This window comes from Pelodiscus sinensis, chromosome 28, assembly GCF_052426305.1.
Source record: "Pelodiscus sinensis isolate ZL-2025 chromosome 28, ASM5242630v1, whole genome shotgun sequence".
In the NCBI taxonomy this organism is placed as follows: domain Eukaryota; kingdom Metazoa; phylum Chordata; order Testudines; family Trionychidae; genus Pelodiscus; species Pelodiscus sinensis.
Window position 1 is genome coordinate 18,852,355 of NC_143079.1, and position 17,069 is coordinate 18,869,423.

Genomic DNA, 17,069 nt, shown 5'->3' on the forward strand with positions numbered 1-17,069 from the left:
GCAGGAACAGCAGCAGAAGAAATTGCAGCAGGAGAAGCAGCAGCAACCAAAGCAGCAGCAGCAGAACAACAATAATAAGTCACAGGAAGTAGCAGCAGCAGGAAAAGAAACATAGAAGGAGCAACAGAAGTGGCAGTAGCAGAAGAAGCAGCAGATTTAAGCAGAAGAAGGAGACGCAGAAAAACAAGTAGAAGCAGGAGAAGGAGCAGAAGAAACAGCAGCAGCGGTGCAAGAAGTAGCAGCATCAGAAGCAGATGAAGTAGCAGCAGCAGATGAAAAATCAGCAGCAGTAGAAGCCATCGACAGAAGAAGAAACGAGAGGAAAAAGCAAGCAGCAGCAATAGAAACAAAAGAAGGAGCAACAGAAGAACAAGCAGAAAGCAGCGGCACCCAAAGAAGTAAAAGCAGCAGAAAGACAAGTACAGAGAAGTAGCTGCAACTGAAGCAGTAGCAGCAGCAAAAACAGCACAATCCCTCCTCCCCACCACGCCCGATTTATAGTTTGCGTTAAAAACAGATTCTACCCCGGATGCCGGGCTGGGGGAGCTGCCAGTGTCTGTCTCACTCCCCCCCCCCCGGCTGCGCTTGCTCCCATGTTCCCCTTCCAACCCCTCCCCCGCATCCTCTGCGCTTCCCTTCACCTCCCCCTGTCCCAGCGCTGCCCCCCGCCCCGCCCCGCCCCGCCCCGCTCCGCCCCGCTCAGGCTCCCCACATGGGGCTGCTCCGCCCCAGCGCACAGGTTGGGAACAGCGCTCGCAGGAGGAGGCAGCGGTCACCTGTTCCGAGGGGGGGGGGGGGGCTGCAAGGAGCGCCCGGCCCCTGGGTCCTAGCGCGAGGACTGTATCGGGCAGGGGCACGTGGCTTCCAGCCGGAGACTTTCCCAGGGGTCGCTGCGGCCTCGGTCCCACCGGACGGGGCGCTCCTGGGGCAGCTGCAATGCTCCCCCTGCCCCCAGCCACACCTGGCTGCGCCCGGCCCGGGGCGGGTTTAGGGCCCCGATTCCACTCCCGCCCCGGGTCCCCGAAAGCGCAGACAGTGCCCCGCCCCGCTCTGCAACCAGCCAATAGGGGCAGCAGAGGGCGGGGCCTCTTGGGCGCCCCCCCAGCCCTTTGCACGGAGCAGGAGCCACGTGGGTGTTCTTAGCGTGACCGGGCATCGCCCCACGTGGGGACCCGCCGCCTGTGGGAAGGGGGGCGTGAGGAGAGGCAGGTCTCAGGCGAAGGGGGGGGCGGTATCTGCGCTGAGCCCGGCGGGAGATTGGCAGGGACAAGAGTTGATGCAGCGTCACAAACACCAGACCCCCCCGTCTGCTGGGCCCTTTGGTTTCTTCCGCGCCCAGTCCCCTCGGCTCCGCGCCCCACAGCGGGTAGCGGCACCAACGCAGGGCCCATCGCAGAACGCGCGGCGCACGCGCAGTCAGACGCGCCTGCAGGCTCCGCTCCGTGGCTCCCCAACAGCCTGACCCGCAGTGGGGTGGGCGGGGCATGACCGGCGGGGACGCGCTGAAACCCCCACCCGCGCGCGAGCCACAGAGCAGGAGGTCCCGGCATCCAGCGGGTGAGAAAAGCGCTTCCCTGGCTCCGGCCCAGCCCTAGAGAGTCACGTGATGCGGGGCAGTGGGAGCCAGGGCTGGGGCCTGCTCCCTCCGCTCTCCCGGGGCCAGGCTGCAGCACGGGGGGTGGGGAGGGGCTGTGAGCAGGGGGCAGGGGAGAATGCGGGGGGGCAGGGCTGAAGGAAGCAGAGAGGCTGTGGGGGAGGGGCAGGGGAGAGTCTGGGGCTGAGGGGAAGCAGAGAAGATGGGGGGCAGGGGCTGTAGGAGGGTGAAGGTTTCACAAGTTGTCAACTTCTGGGGCTGGGGGCCCCCTGCTCTTCCTCTCCCATCTCCTGCTCTGGGCCTGGGGAGGCTTCTCCCCTCAGCAGGGTCAGGCTCTTCGGGAGCACAGCCAGGCCCCTGCGCGCTTTGGTGGCTTTCTCTGCAGTGAGAGCGGAGCAGATTTTCCTTCTGTTTTATCCAACACTGGACTTGCTGGAACCCCCTTCTCCTGGAGGAACAGGTTCTCCCAGGGCAGAGGGACCGAAGAACCGGAGGGTTTATTTTTTTTCCTAAGTCTGGTTCCCCTTGAGAGAAAAGTCCTGGTTCTCTGGGCCTGGTTCAGTTCTGGTGACTCCAGCTGGGCCAATGGAATTCACATCTGCTGAGCTGTCCCTGGGGGCTGTGGGGCAACCTGAGGTGGCTCGTGAATAAGGCAAGATTCAGAGAGAATTCAGTTCTCACAGTCTGAGCGTTTGCAGGGTTTCTTTCCATTGAGATTTGTCTGCTGGGCTGGAGTTTCCTTAGGATCCATGGATCTTCCTCTACATTTGCTGGATTCTTCCAGTTTTCTACTTGGATTGTTCTCCAGCTGTCTCTCTGTCCTGTGTGGATTCCCCCAGGCTTTCTGCTGCTCTACACATGGGGGGAATCCCCTTCAAGAAATGTTCCCTCTGAGTCTACAATTCCAGGATCTTCCTGCTGTCTATTTTCCTGAGTGTTCTCCCTCACTGTCCTTGCACCTGCTGGGGGAGAGAGAACCTAAGCAGGACTCACTGTCTGTGCTGGAGACAAATGACCAACATGGGACTGGCAAAGACAGAAAACAACACAATAATAATTTGGGAAACTGAGACATTGGATTCTGCTTTCACACTGCACCCAAACACCCCCAAAGAAGGATATGTAGAGAGGAAACTCCTAACAGGATGGCTGGGGAGTTGTGACAGGTACTTGCCAGGATAATACCTGTAGCCCTACATGGGGCAGAAGTGAGGGCTCTTCCTCCCTCCCTATTCATTTTTGGGAGCCTCAGCTTTTTCCTACATTCTCTGGATAGTTTGTGTCAGTTTCCCTGACTCCTTACCTGTGTGGGTGCCTCTCAGGATCTCCATTTCTTTGGAGGGCTGTAGATCTGGGAAGCTGGGGAAAGGCTGTGGGATGAGCTGTGGAGGGTGGAAGTGAGTCTCACTGGCTTAGGAGGAAGAAATGGGCGGAGGGGAAGGCTCTGGGCCCCCTTCTACCTGAGATGGATTGTACTGAGTGCTCCTGGTTCCTGTGCTAAGAAGTGTGTGTGTGTGTGTGAGATTTTTGTGTTACATCCCTGTGAGCTAATAAACCTTCTATTCTATCTGTCATCTGAGAGTTGTCTGGCTGCTGATGGGGTTGCAGGGCCTGATGACTCCACACCCCTTGGTGACAGAGGGTGTTGTCATGCCTCTCTAGGGGTTGTAATGATCTGAGGGCTTGGGGACTACATTTACACTGCAGACTTTATGCAAGAATAGCTGTTCTTACACAAAAAACTTGCAGAGCATCTACACTGCACACACATTCTTGTGCAAGTAAAGCATCAGAAAAAGTCTTCTTGCGCAAGTTATTCCTCTCTTGAGGAATAAACCCTCGTGCAAGAACTCTTCCATAAGGAGCAGTAAGGACAGGCAACAGGGCTTTCTTGCTCAAGAGCGTCCACCCTGCCATGGATGCTCTTGTGCAAAAGCTCATGGCAGTGTGCTTGTAGGGTACGCTGGGACCATTTCAAAAATCTGTGCAGTAGCCCCCTTTAAAAACTATTGCCCACCTCTACTCTAATCCAACAGGCTAGATCCAGATGCTCTAGGCTGTGCCATGCTGGAAAACACTCAATTGTGCTACAATACAGACCTGACACCTTCCACTAAGGTCTTTTACACCAGCCCTGGGATAAATGCTGAGACAAATGCTTAGAAAAGGGCAGAAGTTCCAAACCTGCCTCTGAGGGGATTCCCTGACCTTGTCCCTGAGGACAGGAAGCCCCCCACCCTGGTCACATGGGGACAGGGAGGAGCAGGAACTGGCTTTTCCTTTCCTTCCCCTGGTTCCCAGGATGAGTGAATGAACGGGGCTGGGAACCTCTCTTCCTACACCTGCTGCCCCTACTGCTCTCCCGCCCTCTCCCCTCCGTTGGGAGCACTGGTGCTTATCCTGTGTCCATGAGCATTTGCTCTCCAATGGGAGCCTGGCTTTGTCACTGAAGCAGCAGCTCTGGGACCCACAGAGACTCCTCCCCTTTAACTCAAACTCAGGCTGGAAGAGGCTGGTTTGGCTGAGTCACTTTCCTGCCCCTCCCAAGCATTGTCTCCATGTCTCTCCATCACCTGGAGCTGATGCCAGCAGAGACTGTGGCTGCCCCAAAGGGTGAGTAACAGGCATCAGGGAGGCTATGTCTACAGTGGTGGGTATACACTGCCTGCCTGCTCTTGCGCAGTAAGTTTTACAGTAAAGCATGGTAAGAAAGCTTCTTGCACAAGAGCTAAGCTCTTTTCTTACAAGTATAAGCTCTCTTGCACAAGAACTCTGTGTAAGAGGGCAGTGTGGATGCGTGGCAGGGGTTTCTTGAGCAAGAAAGCCCTATGGCTAAAATAGCCGTCAGAGCACTCTTGCACAAGAGAGCATCAACACTACTAGGGGCACTTCTGTTCAAAAGCACATTGCGCACTTGGCAGTGTGGATGTGTTCTTGTGCAAGGAGCCGCCAGTGTAGATATAGCCAGAATGTCCCCACCCAGGGTGGGCCCAGAGGGACCACAGTGAACATTTCCCTGCCACAGACCTGCTGCTCAGCCTGGGCTCCTAGATTACGATGTTGGGAGGTAGCAGCCTCTGACCCAGGAAGCTCAGCCAGCTCTAGGGCTCTGTACCCTGAGCTGAGACAGACACCAGCCGCCTCTGCCTGTGCAGCAGCCTCTACCCCTCCTCAAATACCTGAGCTGCCTCCAGGCTGCCTCTCAGCCACCAAGGACAGCTCAGTAGATGCAGCTTCCAGCTGGAATCACTAGACCTGAACCCGGCCCAGAGAACCAGGCTCTTTAAGTGACCAGGAACCAGCCTACAACGGGCCTGTAACTCAATGGATCTGAACTGAACGGGCGATCCCAGCCCAGCAGTGACTCTGGGGGGAGACCCGATCCCGGGCGCCACTCAGCCCCGCCCCCTCCGGCCCCCGAATGCTGAGACGGGTTTTAACGGGGACATTAATTGGGAGCCGTCTGCTGGGGGGGAGGGGTGAGGCTGCCCCGGGTATTTGCCTCCCGACTGCTGAGCCCTTAGACCCAGAGCTCCCTTGGCTGGGGGAGCTGCCAGTGTCCCTCCCCCCCCCCCGCCGTCACCGCCCCGCCACCGCAACCCTCTCTGCGTCTCTTCACCCCCCCATAGTGTCCCGATCCCAGCTCTGCCCTCCCCAAATTCTTGCCCCGCCCCCCGGGCGGGGGCGTGGCCTGGCAGCTCCCGCTCTGGCCCGGAGTCACTGACCCGCTGCGCACGCGCGGCCTGACGCCCCTCCCCCCAGTCAGTGCACCCGCCACTCCCCGCCCCTGCTCCGGCCCCGCCCATCCCCGCACGCGGCAGGGGGAGGCCGCAGGTTCCGCTGTAGACGCTGCCCCGCGCCGAGGGAACCGTTGGGTCCGTTACTCGCTGCGCTGCAGCTTCCGCTTCCGGGCAGAGGCGCCGCCGAGCGTGGGGCGGGGCTGGAGGCATCGGAGGAGCCGAGGTGGGGCGGGGCGGGGTAGCCGATGTGTGAGGGGGGGCGCGGAGGCCGGGGCAGATAAATCGGCGGGCGGTTTTGCCCTGGGAAGGCTCCACGATCACGTGACACGGACCCCACCTGCCAACCGTTTCCAACGGCTCGTGGCGGGGGCATCCCAGTGCGCATGCGCAGTGTAAGACCGGGAGGCCGTTGGAGACGTTGGGGGTCGCTCCTAGGCGGGGCCCCAGGACCCCTCCCATCCTGCCCGGGCAGCGCCCGCCCGCCGCCCCGAGCCCGCCCGGGAACGAGATTTCCTAGAGCGGGGAAGGGCCCCGCGGGCCGGATCCAATCAGGGCCTGGGGGCGGGGCGAGCCCAGGGCCCCTCTGCTCCCGCCCCCCTGCCCCCGGCCAGTCAGCGCTTGGGGCGGGGGCGTCTCCCTGCGAGCAGCGGGCGGCGCTTTGAAGCCTCTTCCCGCCCTGCCAGGGGCGCGGTGCCTAGTGGGAGGGGGGGCCAAGAGGGGTCCCCTCCAGACGAGCTGTACTCTGGGGATGGGAAAGCCCAGAGGCGCTCTGGCCCCGCCCTGTCCGGATTAGGCCCCGCCCCTTCCAGGCCAGCCAGGGGCCACTGTAAGAAATGTATGAAGTGACCTGGGGCCAAAAATTGTTGCCCACCCCTGTCCTAGGTGTCTCATGTGCGTCAGTCCCTGCTGGCTGACAGCGATATTGCTCCATTGCCGTGTGGGGGCTGCTAGAAGGAGCCTCAGTGCTCTTCAGTGCAGAGCTTGTGGCAATGAGAACCCCTTAGTCCATGTATCTGTTGAAGCAGCTTATCCCATAGCGTGTAAACTCATGCTACACCTCTCGTGCGATGGCCCCGGATCTAATGCGAAGATAGGGACCATCCCATGCTCGTCAGCTGGAGCATGTATAAAGCTGACAAGTGGAACTGAACCTGGGACTGCATTAGTCCCTTGCTTGGCTCTGAGCCTGGATCTGCTTTAATGGGTATGTCAAAGTGTCCCAATTTATCTAGGTAGGTTCAGGTATCGCTTTAGTTCAATCAGTGGGCACCATTAGGTGTCTGATTAAATCCATGAAATAATGATCCTGCCTGATGATGTGAATCTCTGAGTCTTAGAATCTCATCTTGCAAATGTTCAGCAGCTGCATTTAATTTTAAGCATCTGAATAGTCCCCCTGACATCACTTAACTTCTGCCAATTGAGTCCTGACAAGAGCACCTAGGTCTGTGCTGCAAATAAATGGATGAAGACTAGGGGTTTGAAATATAGGAGCCTCAATGTAGACACCTACATCCATGTTCAGGCAGTTGAATATGGGGCTTGTTTTTCAGAACTCCTGGGTGCTCAGAATCAAATCCCATTGCTGCAGGTGTAGGAATGTTGAAACTCAAACCATGTATTGAGAGAAATGCATATGGCTTTTGGGCTCTAACTTGTGTATGTTGCTTATAGAATATCTAGACTCAAGCTTTTGCCCAAAATGGCAGTATCTGGCATGTCACCAGGGATAGAGTCTGGGGAGAATGGGGGTGTGGAAAGGCTTGCAGGCCCTTCGGAAATGTCTCCAAATTTTCCTCCTCCCCCTGCCAGGCTGCAGAACACCCATGTCTGTCTTCAGCTCAGCCCCTGGCCTACAGCGCCAGGGACAAGAAATGTCTGTGGTGGAGCCGGTGAGCTTCAAGGAGGTGGCTGTGTATTTCTCTGAGGAGGAATGGGCTCTGCTGGACCTGGCCCAGAGAGCTCTCTATGGGGATGTGATGCAGGAAAATTATGAGGCTGTGAGCTGGCTGGGTAAGGAGCCCTAATAAAATGTTAAGTAGCATGTTTATTTACATTTTGTTTACCCCTTCTGCAATATACATTGCATACATGACAGAAAAATGCACACTCCTTTTAGAGTTTAATGTTATGAAAGTTAGCCATATACATTTTTGTATAAAATAGAACTATTTCCTTTGTGTTCACAGTGGTTTTCATATACTGTTATCAAAATAATTGTCTGGTTATCAGCCACTTTATGGCTCAGTGTTTCTAACATTGCTGGGTTTTTTTTATTCTTTTACTAAGGCTCTTATTTGCTATTTTACCAAGAAAAAAAATGCAGAATCTCTTTCATTCTCCTGGTTCTGGCTGTCCCATGTAACAGCCACAACTTGGCTAATAAAAAGATATTGAACTTCATACCTTTAAGATTAAATGCTAAATACCAAAAATGAAGCAATGCTAGTTACCTGTGTATGGCAAGAAAGTGTCTTGTCAGTTTTACAATTTGAAATGAAATGGCGTTATTAAAAACCAATTCATTTCAAGCTTTCAGAACAGAATTTTACAAATCATGATTGCGGGTTAAATTCTAAAACCCTTGCATATTTACACTACGTTATTGTGTGTGTACGTGATATATACGCATGCATGCACCTTAGATTGTCTCCTTCCCTGGATTATTTACAGACATTTCTTTGGGAAGGGCCCATTTTTCCATCAGAATAGCTGCAAAAACAACAAGAATTCTTTTCCTATAACAATTTAACTCAATAGCATTTACACCATATTCAGCTGCTCAGTTCCTCCCCACGCTCTGCAGACTTAACTTCTCACTTGCTTTTTCCTTAAATTGCTTGCTTTATCTCCCAAAATGACTCTTCCAATAGCTCCCACGATAACCATACCAAGTTCCCTCCATTCACAGGGATCTGAATTCCCTGGCCTTGTACTCTTTTTCTGTACTCCTCTCACTATGCTTCCCCCTGTCTGCCAGTTGTTAAAGTTTACCTGTTGTGTGCCAACTTGTCTGGGCCTCAGTTGTATTTCTTGTGCTGAATGATACCCTTCCATGGACACGGGCTTATTTCAATACCCATTTAGTAAGGAGAATGGCCCTCTCAACTAGCCTCCACATCTCCTGGCCCTTAAGAAATTTTTAAATGCCCTATTTTTGTATGCCTCTGTTGGGGGAGGGAAGTGGAAAGGCATTTTTCTTTAATGTGCCTGCTTGACCCTTCAGAGGCAGATTCTCTGACTTAAGGCGATTAAAAGTCCATCCACTTCTCGGTCATTCTGGCTGCCAGCACACACTGATGGGTAACAGCGTGCTGCTTTTCTTCAGCAATTTGCTGCATAATTTCTATTTTACTTCTAAGATTAGTAACTTCCGCCCGCAAGCCTGCCAGGCCCTCACACAGAGCCTGTATCAGCCAGCCACTTTCTTCTCCTGGGAAATTGTGAATGAAAGAGAGCATTCTACCCATCCCTGATTGGCCAGCCAATCCTGACATTCCCCAGAGGAACACTCAAAAGGTCCTGTTTTCCCGTTAACTTTATGATAAAATTCCTAACAGTTGTTGCAGACTTACCCAAGCAATTTGTCAAGATGGGATCAGGCATGACTGTCCCCTATAATCCTGTTTGTAATACCAGATGTTAAAGAAGAAACAGGATACTCAGGAGTGGATTGGGAATACACCTCTTTATTGCAGATACTTTCGTCTTAGGCACCCAACATGCTGTTGTGAGTGAGCAGTGTTTTGGCACCAGTTATACTCCTTTATCCATTTTATTATGTTAATTCACTTGTCTATCGCTACTTCCCCATAGACCTTATTCAGTAATGTTAACTCCCATATGATGAATATTAATAGGCAGGTGATCTATATTATTATACCCGCTCCTGTTTACAGGATTTTTCAGTTAGATCAGCACTTTTCTGTATTACAGACTTCCCATGTCAGAAGGTAGCAGAGGTTACAAAGGATGTGACCCTGAAGGTATTTTTAGAGAGTAAGTAAAAATAAGCAAGAGACAAAACAAGACACTGTTGGCTGTGTCTAGACTGGCCAGCTTTTCCGGAAAATCAGCTGCTTTTCTGGAAAAACTTGCCAGCTGTCTACACTGGCTGCTTGAATTTCCGCAAAAGCACTGACTTCCTACTGTAAGAAATCAGTGCTTGTTGCGGAAATACTATGCTGCTCCCATTCGGGCAAAAGGGCCAGTGTAGACAGCTCAGATTTGTTTTCCACAAAAAAGCCCTGATCACGAAATGTTCTTCCAGCCTAGAAAGACAGTTGTACTGAACAGGCTACGTCTAGACTGGCATGATTTTCCGGAAATGCTTTTAATGGCAAAGTTTTCCGTTAAAAGCATTTTCGGAAAAGCACGTCTAGATTGGCATGGACGCTTTACCACAAAAGCACTTTAAGTCTAGGCTTGTGTTTTGGAAGCAGCAAGGGGAGGAGGGGCAGGAGCCGGTGCTGTTAGAGGCAGCTGAGTGGGTGGTGGCACCAGGAGAGGCTGCTTCAAAGCATCTCTGCCTACGGTCTCTAGGACTGCCCCACAGAGAAGCGCTGCTGGACCCAGCAAAAGGAAGGACTGAGTAAGCCCAACTCAGCTCAGCCCAACTTCTACAACATTTAATCTACAGCGAGGGTAGCTCTTGAACACAATGTGAGCTGGGACTGAGTGCATCTTCCCTTATCGACTAATAGTGTACTCGATAACAATTCTGTCAACTACGCTAAGTTAAATACCCACTTCTTAACAAGTCTGTTCTAGGGATGTTAGCACAGGACCCAAGAGCAGTCGGTACAATCCATGTTAGGGAGAAGGAGGCCTAGAGCCAAAGACCCTGCTTCTCATCTCTGACCACAAGTAAGGGCAATTCACTTCCTGCTGCCATTGCTCATCCCTGGCTGCAGCCAGCCCTGTCTCAAGCCTTTCTCTAGCTTCACAAAGGTGTCTGGTCACACCCCGCACCCAGGCTCAGATTACCGTGAGCCTGGGCAGTTGTGAATATGCTGGCTTGGGCATTGTCCCACAGTGAGTCACCCCCATCTAGATAGTGTTGCAGTGCCCAGGGAAACTGAGGCACACAGAGGGTTACCATAATACAGTAGAAATCACATGCAACATAACTCTCTCACAGTCCTCACCCTCCTTCTGCCCAACAAGTCTGTTGCTCTCAAGTTGTCTGAGTTACCACAGTTTTCTTTAGACTTGGTTTGAGCACAGGGAATCTTCCTTGTGACACATACTCTACCCAGATTCCATGTGCCTTCACCGTGCCTGATTTCTCCCCTGTGCAGGATTCTCCATTCTCAAACCTGACCTGATTCTCTGGCTGGAACGAGGGGAAGTGCCGTGGGCCTTGATTATCAAAGAAACAGAGCTCCTGAGACAAACTGGTGCAGTTGAGGAGTCAGGGAAACTGAGCCAGAAACTATCCGGTGAGTGCAGGAAGAAGCTGGGTTTCCCCAAAATGAGCAGTGAGTGAGAGACCTGACTTCGACCCCATGTCTCCCAGGTAGGGCTGCAGGTGTTATCACGGCAACCACCTGTCACAGCTCCTCAACCATCATGTTAGCTGTTAGGAGTTTCCTCCATTGGGGATGTTTGGGTGGGGTGTGGAAGCAGAATCCAATGTTTCACTTTCCAAAACTATTATTGTTTTGTGCTTTCTGTCTTTGCCATTCCCCTGTGGGTCCTTTCTCCCCAGTACAGACAGTGAGTCCTGCCTCGATTCCCTCTCCCCTTGCAGGTGCGAGGACAGTGAGGGAGAACAATGAGAATCAACAGCAGGACAGTCCTGGCACCATAGAATCACAGGGAATGTTTCTGGAAGGAGATGAAGGGGATGTTTCCCAGTGTGTGGAACAGAGGGAAACCTGGGGAAATCAACACAGGGCAAAAAGGCAATTGGAGAACAATCCAAGCAGGAAAGCAGAGGAATCCATGGAATGTGGAGGAGGATCCAAGGATCCCAAGGAAATTTTAGCCCAGCAGACAAATCACAATGGAAAGAAATGCTGTGATGAAAGCTCAGATTGTGAGAAAATATTAAGTGAGAAGTCAGGCCTTATTCTGCCCCAGCGAGGGCACACAGGAGAAAGACTCTGCAAATGCCTGGAGTGTGGAAAAAGTTTGATTGATCTGTCATCATGTATTGAACCTGAGGTTACCCCCATGGGGGAGAAATCCTATAAATGCTCTGAGTGTGGGAAAAGTTTCACTTTCAGATCACATCTTAGTAGCCATCAGAAAACCCACATTGGAGAGAGACCGTATAGATGCTTGCAATGTGGGAAAAGCTTCAAACAGAAGTCAAGCCTTATTGTACATCAGAGAATCCACACAGGGGAGAGACCATATAAATGCCCTGAGTGTGGAAAAGATTTCACTGAACGATCAACCCTCAGTAGGCATGAGAGAACCCACACAGGAGAGAGACCATATAAGTGTTTCCATTGTGGGAAAAGTTTCCGATTCAGTTCAAACCTTTTTATCCATCAGAGAGTGCACACGGGAGAGAGGCCGTATAAATGCCAGGAGTGTGGGAAAGCTTTCGCTGTACACGCGTACCTCCTTAACCACAAGAGAACACACACAGGAGAGAGACCATATAAATGCCACGAGTGTGGGAAAGGATTCACTGAACGATCAGCTCACTATAGACATGAGAGAACCCACATCAGAGTGAGACCATATAAATGCCAGGAGTGTGGGAAATGTTTCCTTTCCCAATCAGATCTTATTAAACATGAGAGAACACATACGGGAGAGTCACCATATAAGTGCCATGAGTGTGGGAAAGGTTTCACTATACAATCAGCCCTCAGTAGACATGAGAGAACCCACACGGGCGAGAGACCATATAAATGCCACGAATGTGGGAAAAGTTTCGCTGAACAATCAGCTCTCATTAGACATGAGAGAACCCACACAGGGGAGAGACCATATAAATGCCATGAGTGTGGGAAAGGTTTCACTGTACGATCAGACCTCATTAGACATGAAAGAACCCACACAGGAGAGAGACCATATAAGTGCTTCCATTGTGGGAAAAGCTTCAGTGTGAGTTCATACCTTTTTGTCCATCAGGGTGTGCACACGGGAGAGAGGCCGTATAAATGCAATGAGTGTGGAAAAGATTTCACTTTTCAATCAGCCCTGAGTAAGCATGAGAAAACCCACATGGCAGAGAGACCATGTAAGTGCTTTGACTGTGGAAAAAGGTTCAAAGGGAGGTCACACCTTGTAAGCCATCAGAAAGTGCACAAGCGAGAGAGAGAGAGAGACCCTATAAATGTCAGACACTTCAGGGGGTAGCTGAATGAGTCTGCACAGCAGGGGTGACCAACCCATTAGAGACAAAAAGCCAAAATAGAGGTGGTGGTGGTGGTGGGGCATTGTTGAGCGAAAAGACCCCAAAGACTTGCACTGGGAGACAATAGGTGCTGATATGCTGTCCTGTGACATGCCATCACAAAAAACGCACTGGGAAGGGGTGAGAGGAGCAAGCTCTGGGAGGGAATTTGGGTGCAAAAGGAAGTAGAGAGGATGCTGGGTCAGAGATGGTGTTCCAGGCTGGAGAGTGTTGGGGTCAGGTGGAGGGTTGGGGTTCTGCGCAAGCTGAAGGCTTGTGGCGATGAGGGTGCAGGAGTTTGGGCTGGGGTGCATGTGGGGCTCAAGGAAGGGAGGCGGGGAGTATAATGGGCTCGGGACAGGTTTGCGGTGTATGGATGGTGCAGGGATGTTGTGGCAGAAGATTGGGGGTGTGGGGGTGCAGGAGTTTGGGGATGTGAGAGGCTCAGGATGGGGGATTCCAGTGTATGAGAGGGATTCCAGTGTATGGGATCTGGGAGGTTGCAGGAGTATTATGATGCTGTGACCAGATGGGGGCTTGGTGGCCAGGCTTCATTTTTAAATAAAATATGTCAAACACAAAAGATTTCAGTGTTGTCTTTATTTATGAGGGGGGCGGGGAACCTCTTTTGAGTCATGGGTCACTGACCCACAGAAAAATCAGTCAGGGCCACAAAAGTGAGATGCAAAACAACCACCCGTCCAAAAAACCCCTAACTCTCACTAATGTGGCCCCAACTGTGTTGGTGGGGGCAGGGGAACAGGTTGCTGGGGCACGGTGCTGGGGGTGCTGTGGCAGGAGGCTGGGACAGGATGCTGGTGGGTACTGGGGCAGGGGGTTGGTGGGGTCTGGGGCAGGGTACTCAGTGGGGGTCTGGCCAGGGGGAAGGTACAGAGACAGCTGGGGATGTTCTTCCCTTCCCCTCCATTCCCTTCTCTTAAACAACTGGTGCACGTCCTGAAATGCCTGGTCTGTTGCTCTGCCGGGATCTTCCTGCTGCCTCCCTGTGCAGGATGTGTGTGTGTGTAGGAGTCTGAGGACTGCATGCCAGCTCCAACTTCTCAGGAAGCGTACACTTCCTCTGTTTCCCATAACAGCTGTCTGCTTCCTGAGAAGTTGAGCTGTCATGCAGTCCTGGAATTCCTATTCCTTTCCCCCCTCTGCCCCCTGCACAGGCAGGCAACAGGGGGAAAAGTCCGCGTAGTATGACAGCAACGTCATTTCAGGGAGCGTGCCAGCTGTTTAAGGGAGGGGAAGGGCAGCCTGTGCTCTTCTTGAGACACAGGACCTAGTTTGTAGCTGTGAGACTTCTCCCTGCTCGCCACAGGAAGCCAGTGTGCTACCTCCATTTTCACTGGCAGTAGCATCAGTGAGGGCTTTTTGGGCATGGGAGGGAATTGGGGGGGCTGGAACACCTCGCAATCAACTGGTCATGCCCCTGCAGTCGACAAGTTGATCGCTATTGACAGGCTGGTGACCATGGCTCTAAATTCAATCCTCCTTTCCCCTAGAGCCAGGCCCACCGCTCTAATCCAGTCCCCCTCCCCTTTCTCAGAGCCAGGCACAACTCCCTCCTCTCCCCCCCCACTCTAACTCAATCCCCTTCCCCAGAGCCAGGTACCCCCCCACTCTAACCCAATTCCCCTCCTCTTCCCCAGAGTGAGGCACCCCCCCCCGCTCTAACCCAATCCCCCCCAAGCTAGACACCTCCCCTCCCTTCTCTAACCCACTTCTTCTCCCCCCACTTTCCCCCAACCTTATGCTCAGGTCCCGGAGCCCTTGCCACTGCCACCACGTGCACCTGGGATGCCGTGTGCACCCCCGCACACACCTGATCCCCCCTCCCTTCTCCAAAGCCAGGCATCTCCCCCCCCTATAACCCAATTTCCCTCCCTCCCAAACTTATGCCCAGATCCCAGAGCCGCTACTACACCTGAAGCCCTTGCCACTGGTGGAGTCCCTGTTGGAGTCACTAGGGGTGTGTCTAGACTACAGGCCTCCGTCGACGGAGGCATGTAGATTAGCCAGATCGGCAGAGGGAAATGAAGCCGCGATTAAAATAATAATATGCCTCGTGAAACCAGGTTTACCTGTGCTGATCAAGAAAGGCTTCTCTGTCGGCGCGGCGCGTCCAGACTGCCCCGATCTGCCGACAAACAGCTGATCGGCAGAGCGGGGCAGCCATTTAAATTTAAATGAAGCCGCGATTATTTTAATCCCGCTGTGCTGGGATGCAGACTGGGATCTGTGTGCAGCCCAGCCTGCATGTGCAGGAGATGATGCAGTGCTCTGTGAGCGGAATGGCATAGGCCATGAGCACACATGCGGCTCAGAGCATCCCAACCGTGAGCGTGGTTAACCTGAGCAGTTCTGGGTTCCAACCCGATTCCATCAGGAGCTGCGATTTCTTTCTTCATGAGCCATGGGTTGGCCACCGCTGCTGAACAGGCTAAACAAAAAACAACCACAAGCGGTCTGGTAGCACTTTATAGACTAAGGCTACATCTATGCTGCAGCCTTCTGCAAAAGCTTATGCAAATGAAGTGTGGAGTAGAATATTGCTTTGTTTCATTTGCATACTTAATTAGCAAGCTGTTTTTGTACAAAAGGTTTTTGTATAAAAAGGAGCCATGTCTTCAAAAAGTGAAACAGCTGAGCACTCTGCAGAGAACAGGCCATAGCGCTGCTGGGAGAGGCTCCATCATGCACAGACTCTGCGCAGGGTCAGACTGCTGGGAGGAGGCTCTGGCCATGGACTTTCCTCCCCTCTCTGTTACCTCCTGCACCTGGGGCTGAAAGGGACGTGGGCTGCCAGACAGTCCCGCCCAGCTGCCTTCCCCAGTAGGGCTCACACATTGTCCCCAATTGTAGCCAGACAGGAACCCCCCTTGTAACATCCATTTTTGCTTGCCTGGAGCATACAGGGCACGCAGAGCAGAAGGCCCAGGCTGTGTGACCGTGAATGGCTGTAAACAGAGATACACCAATTGCTGACCAAGAGGCTGCCAAGGAGTGTCCTTGACTTAACCTATATTGATACGAACACACAGCCGTCCGTGGGGGGAGGAATCTCTCGCCCAGTAAAAAAATGTCTAGTACTCACAATTTAGTTATCTCTCTTGCAAGTGTAAATTAATTTGAAACTTGCTTGTAAGAACTGGCGCCATAAAACGGACCAGTACAATTCGGCATCTTAGATAAGAAAGAGGATACGGGCCCCCAGGGGTATATAGACGGGTCCAGCAGCGCATTTTCTCTGAGTGTCAATCTACCATCTATCTGCTGGTCGGGTTAGGTGTTTGATCCCCGAGGTTCCAGAGGGGACGCCCACCTCGTATTCGTCTTTCCTAGGAATTGAGAGACCAGCCCTGGCCTGACACGCTGGAGTCGAGAGGCACAGAAAGGGGTAAAAATTGTACCTGGATGTGGTCCTTTGTTTAAGTATATATATACATAGTGTTAGAGCTCTTTAAAGATTAAGCTGTCACTTGGTACCATTATTTCTATTTTCTATCTTTATTTTCTTTGTAACCATTTTTAAAATCTGTATTTGTTAACAGTTAAGAAAGAGAGCAATAGCCATTGTAATCATATGTTTTTATAAGTCTTTTAATAAACCTGTAACTGTTTAAGCTTTAACCTGACTCCTTCAGTTGCTGTAATAGAACCAAGCACAATTTAAAAGAACTTCAGCCGGTCATAAAGGGACAGACACAGGGAGAGCTTGGGCGTTTGGATCTGTGTCACTCCCAGGTGACAAGATCCGTTGGGGCACCTTTTCAGCCTTTCCTAGGCTGCCCGCTGTGAAGGAACCCCTGTGTTCTAGCAGCTAAAATCTAAGGTGTAATAAGCTCTTCCTATATAACGGGGCGTGTGTTGGCCTGCTGGCCACCCTCTGCGATGGGACCCCGGTCCTAGCAGTAAAGACACGGACGTTAAACCTTTTCTCGGAAACATACACACACACACTGCCCTGACCGTCGGCTGACACCAATGCACTGGCCTCGGCCTGAATTCTTGCTGCCCTTGGGTGCACCCAAATGCCCCTTCTGCGGGGTGGGAGGCTCCCCAGCTCACACCCCTCCTGTCACACTTGGTGCCGTGAGAACAAAGCTTGCAAAGGGGTTTGATTTTCCTCCATTTCCCCTTGCTGCTGCGCTAAAAGAAATCCTGAACCCGGACCCTTCTGTCGCTGGAGAGATGGAAATGGGGCCCTTCTTTAACTCACATTCTCCATCTACAGGCAATTCACTCTCAGCTTTCACCAGAGTTGTAGAAAGAAAAAGTCTAGTCCTGGAGTCCAGCTTTAGTAGAACCAAAGAGAGAACCAACTGCAATTTCCATCTTCTGAGGAGAAGGAAAGAGGATTTTCTTCTCC

The 17,069-nt window shown here is 52.4% G+C and overlaps 1 protein-coding gene across 1 annotated transcript; it reads left to right on the forward strand.

Annotated features, from left to right (window-relative positions):
• Window positions 1-5,385: 5,385 nt before the first annotated feature.
• On the forward strand, window positions 5,386-13,461 carry LOC102445827 (uncharacterized). The gene is made up of 4 exons (XM_075915815.2): window positions 5,386-5,557; window positions 7,147-7,347; window positions 10,635-10,775; window positions 11,087-13,461. Exons 2-4 carry the CDS (start codon window positions 7,161-7,163, stop codon window positions 12,652-12,654), a joined length of 1,896 nt encoding a protein of 631 aa, XP_075771930.1. The 5' UTR covers window positions 5,386-5,557; window positions 7,147-7,160; the 3' UTR covers window positions 12,655-13,461.
• Window positions 13,462-17,069: the final 3,608 nt, after the last annotated feature.

Bases quoted from the DNA above. Each gene is read 5' to 3' on its own strand.
- LOC102445827 (XM_075915815.2), top strand. From the start codon at position 7,161: ATGTCTGTCTTCAGCTCAGCCCCTGGCCTACAGCGCCAGGGACAAGAA. The intron at 7,348-10,634 runs GTAAGGAGCCCT...TCCCCTGTGCAG, and splicing joins TGAGGCTGTGAGCTGGCTGG to GATTCTCCATTCTCAAACCT. The intron at 10,776-11,086 runs GTGAGTGCAGGA...CTCCCCTTGCAG, and splicing joins ACTGAGCCAGAAACTATCCG to GTGCGAGGACAGTGAGGGAG.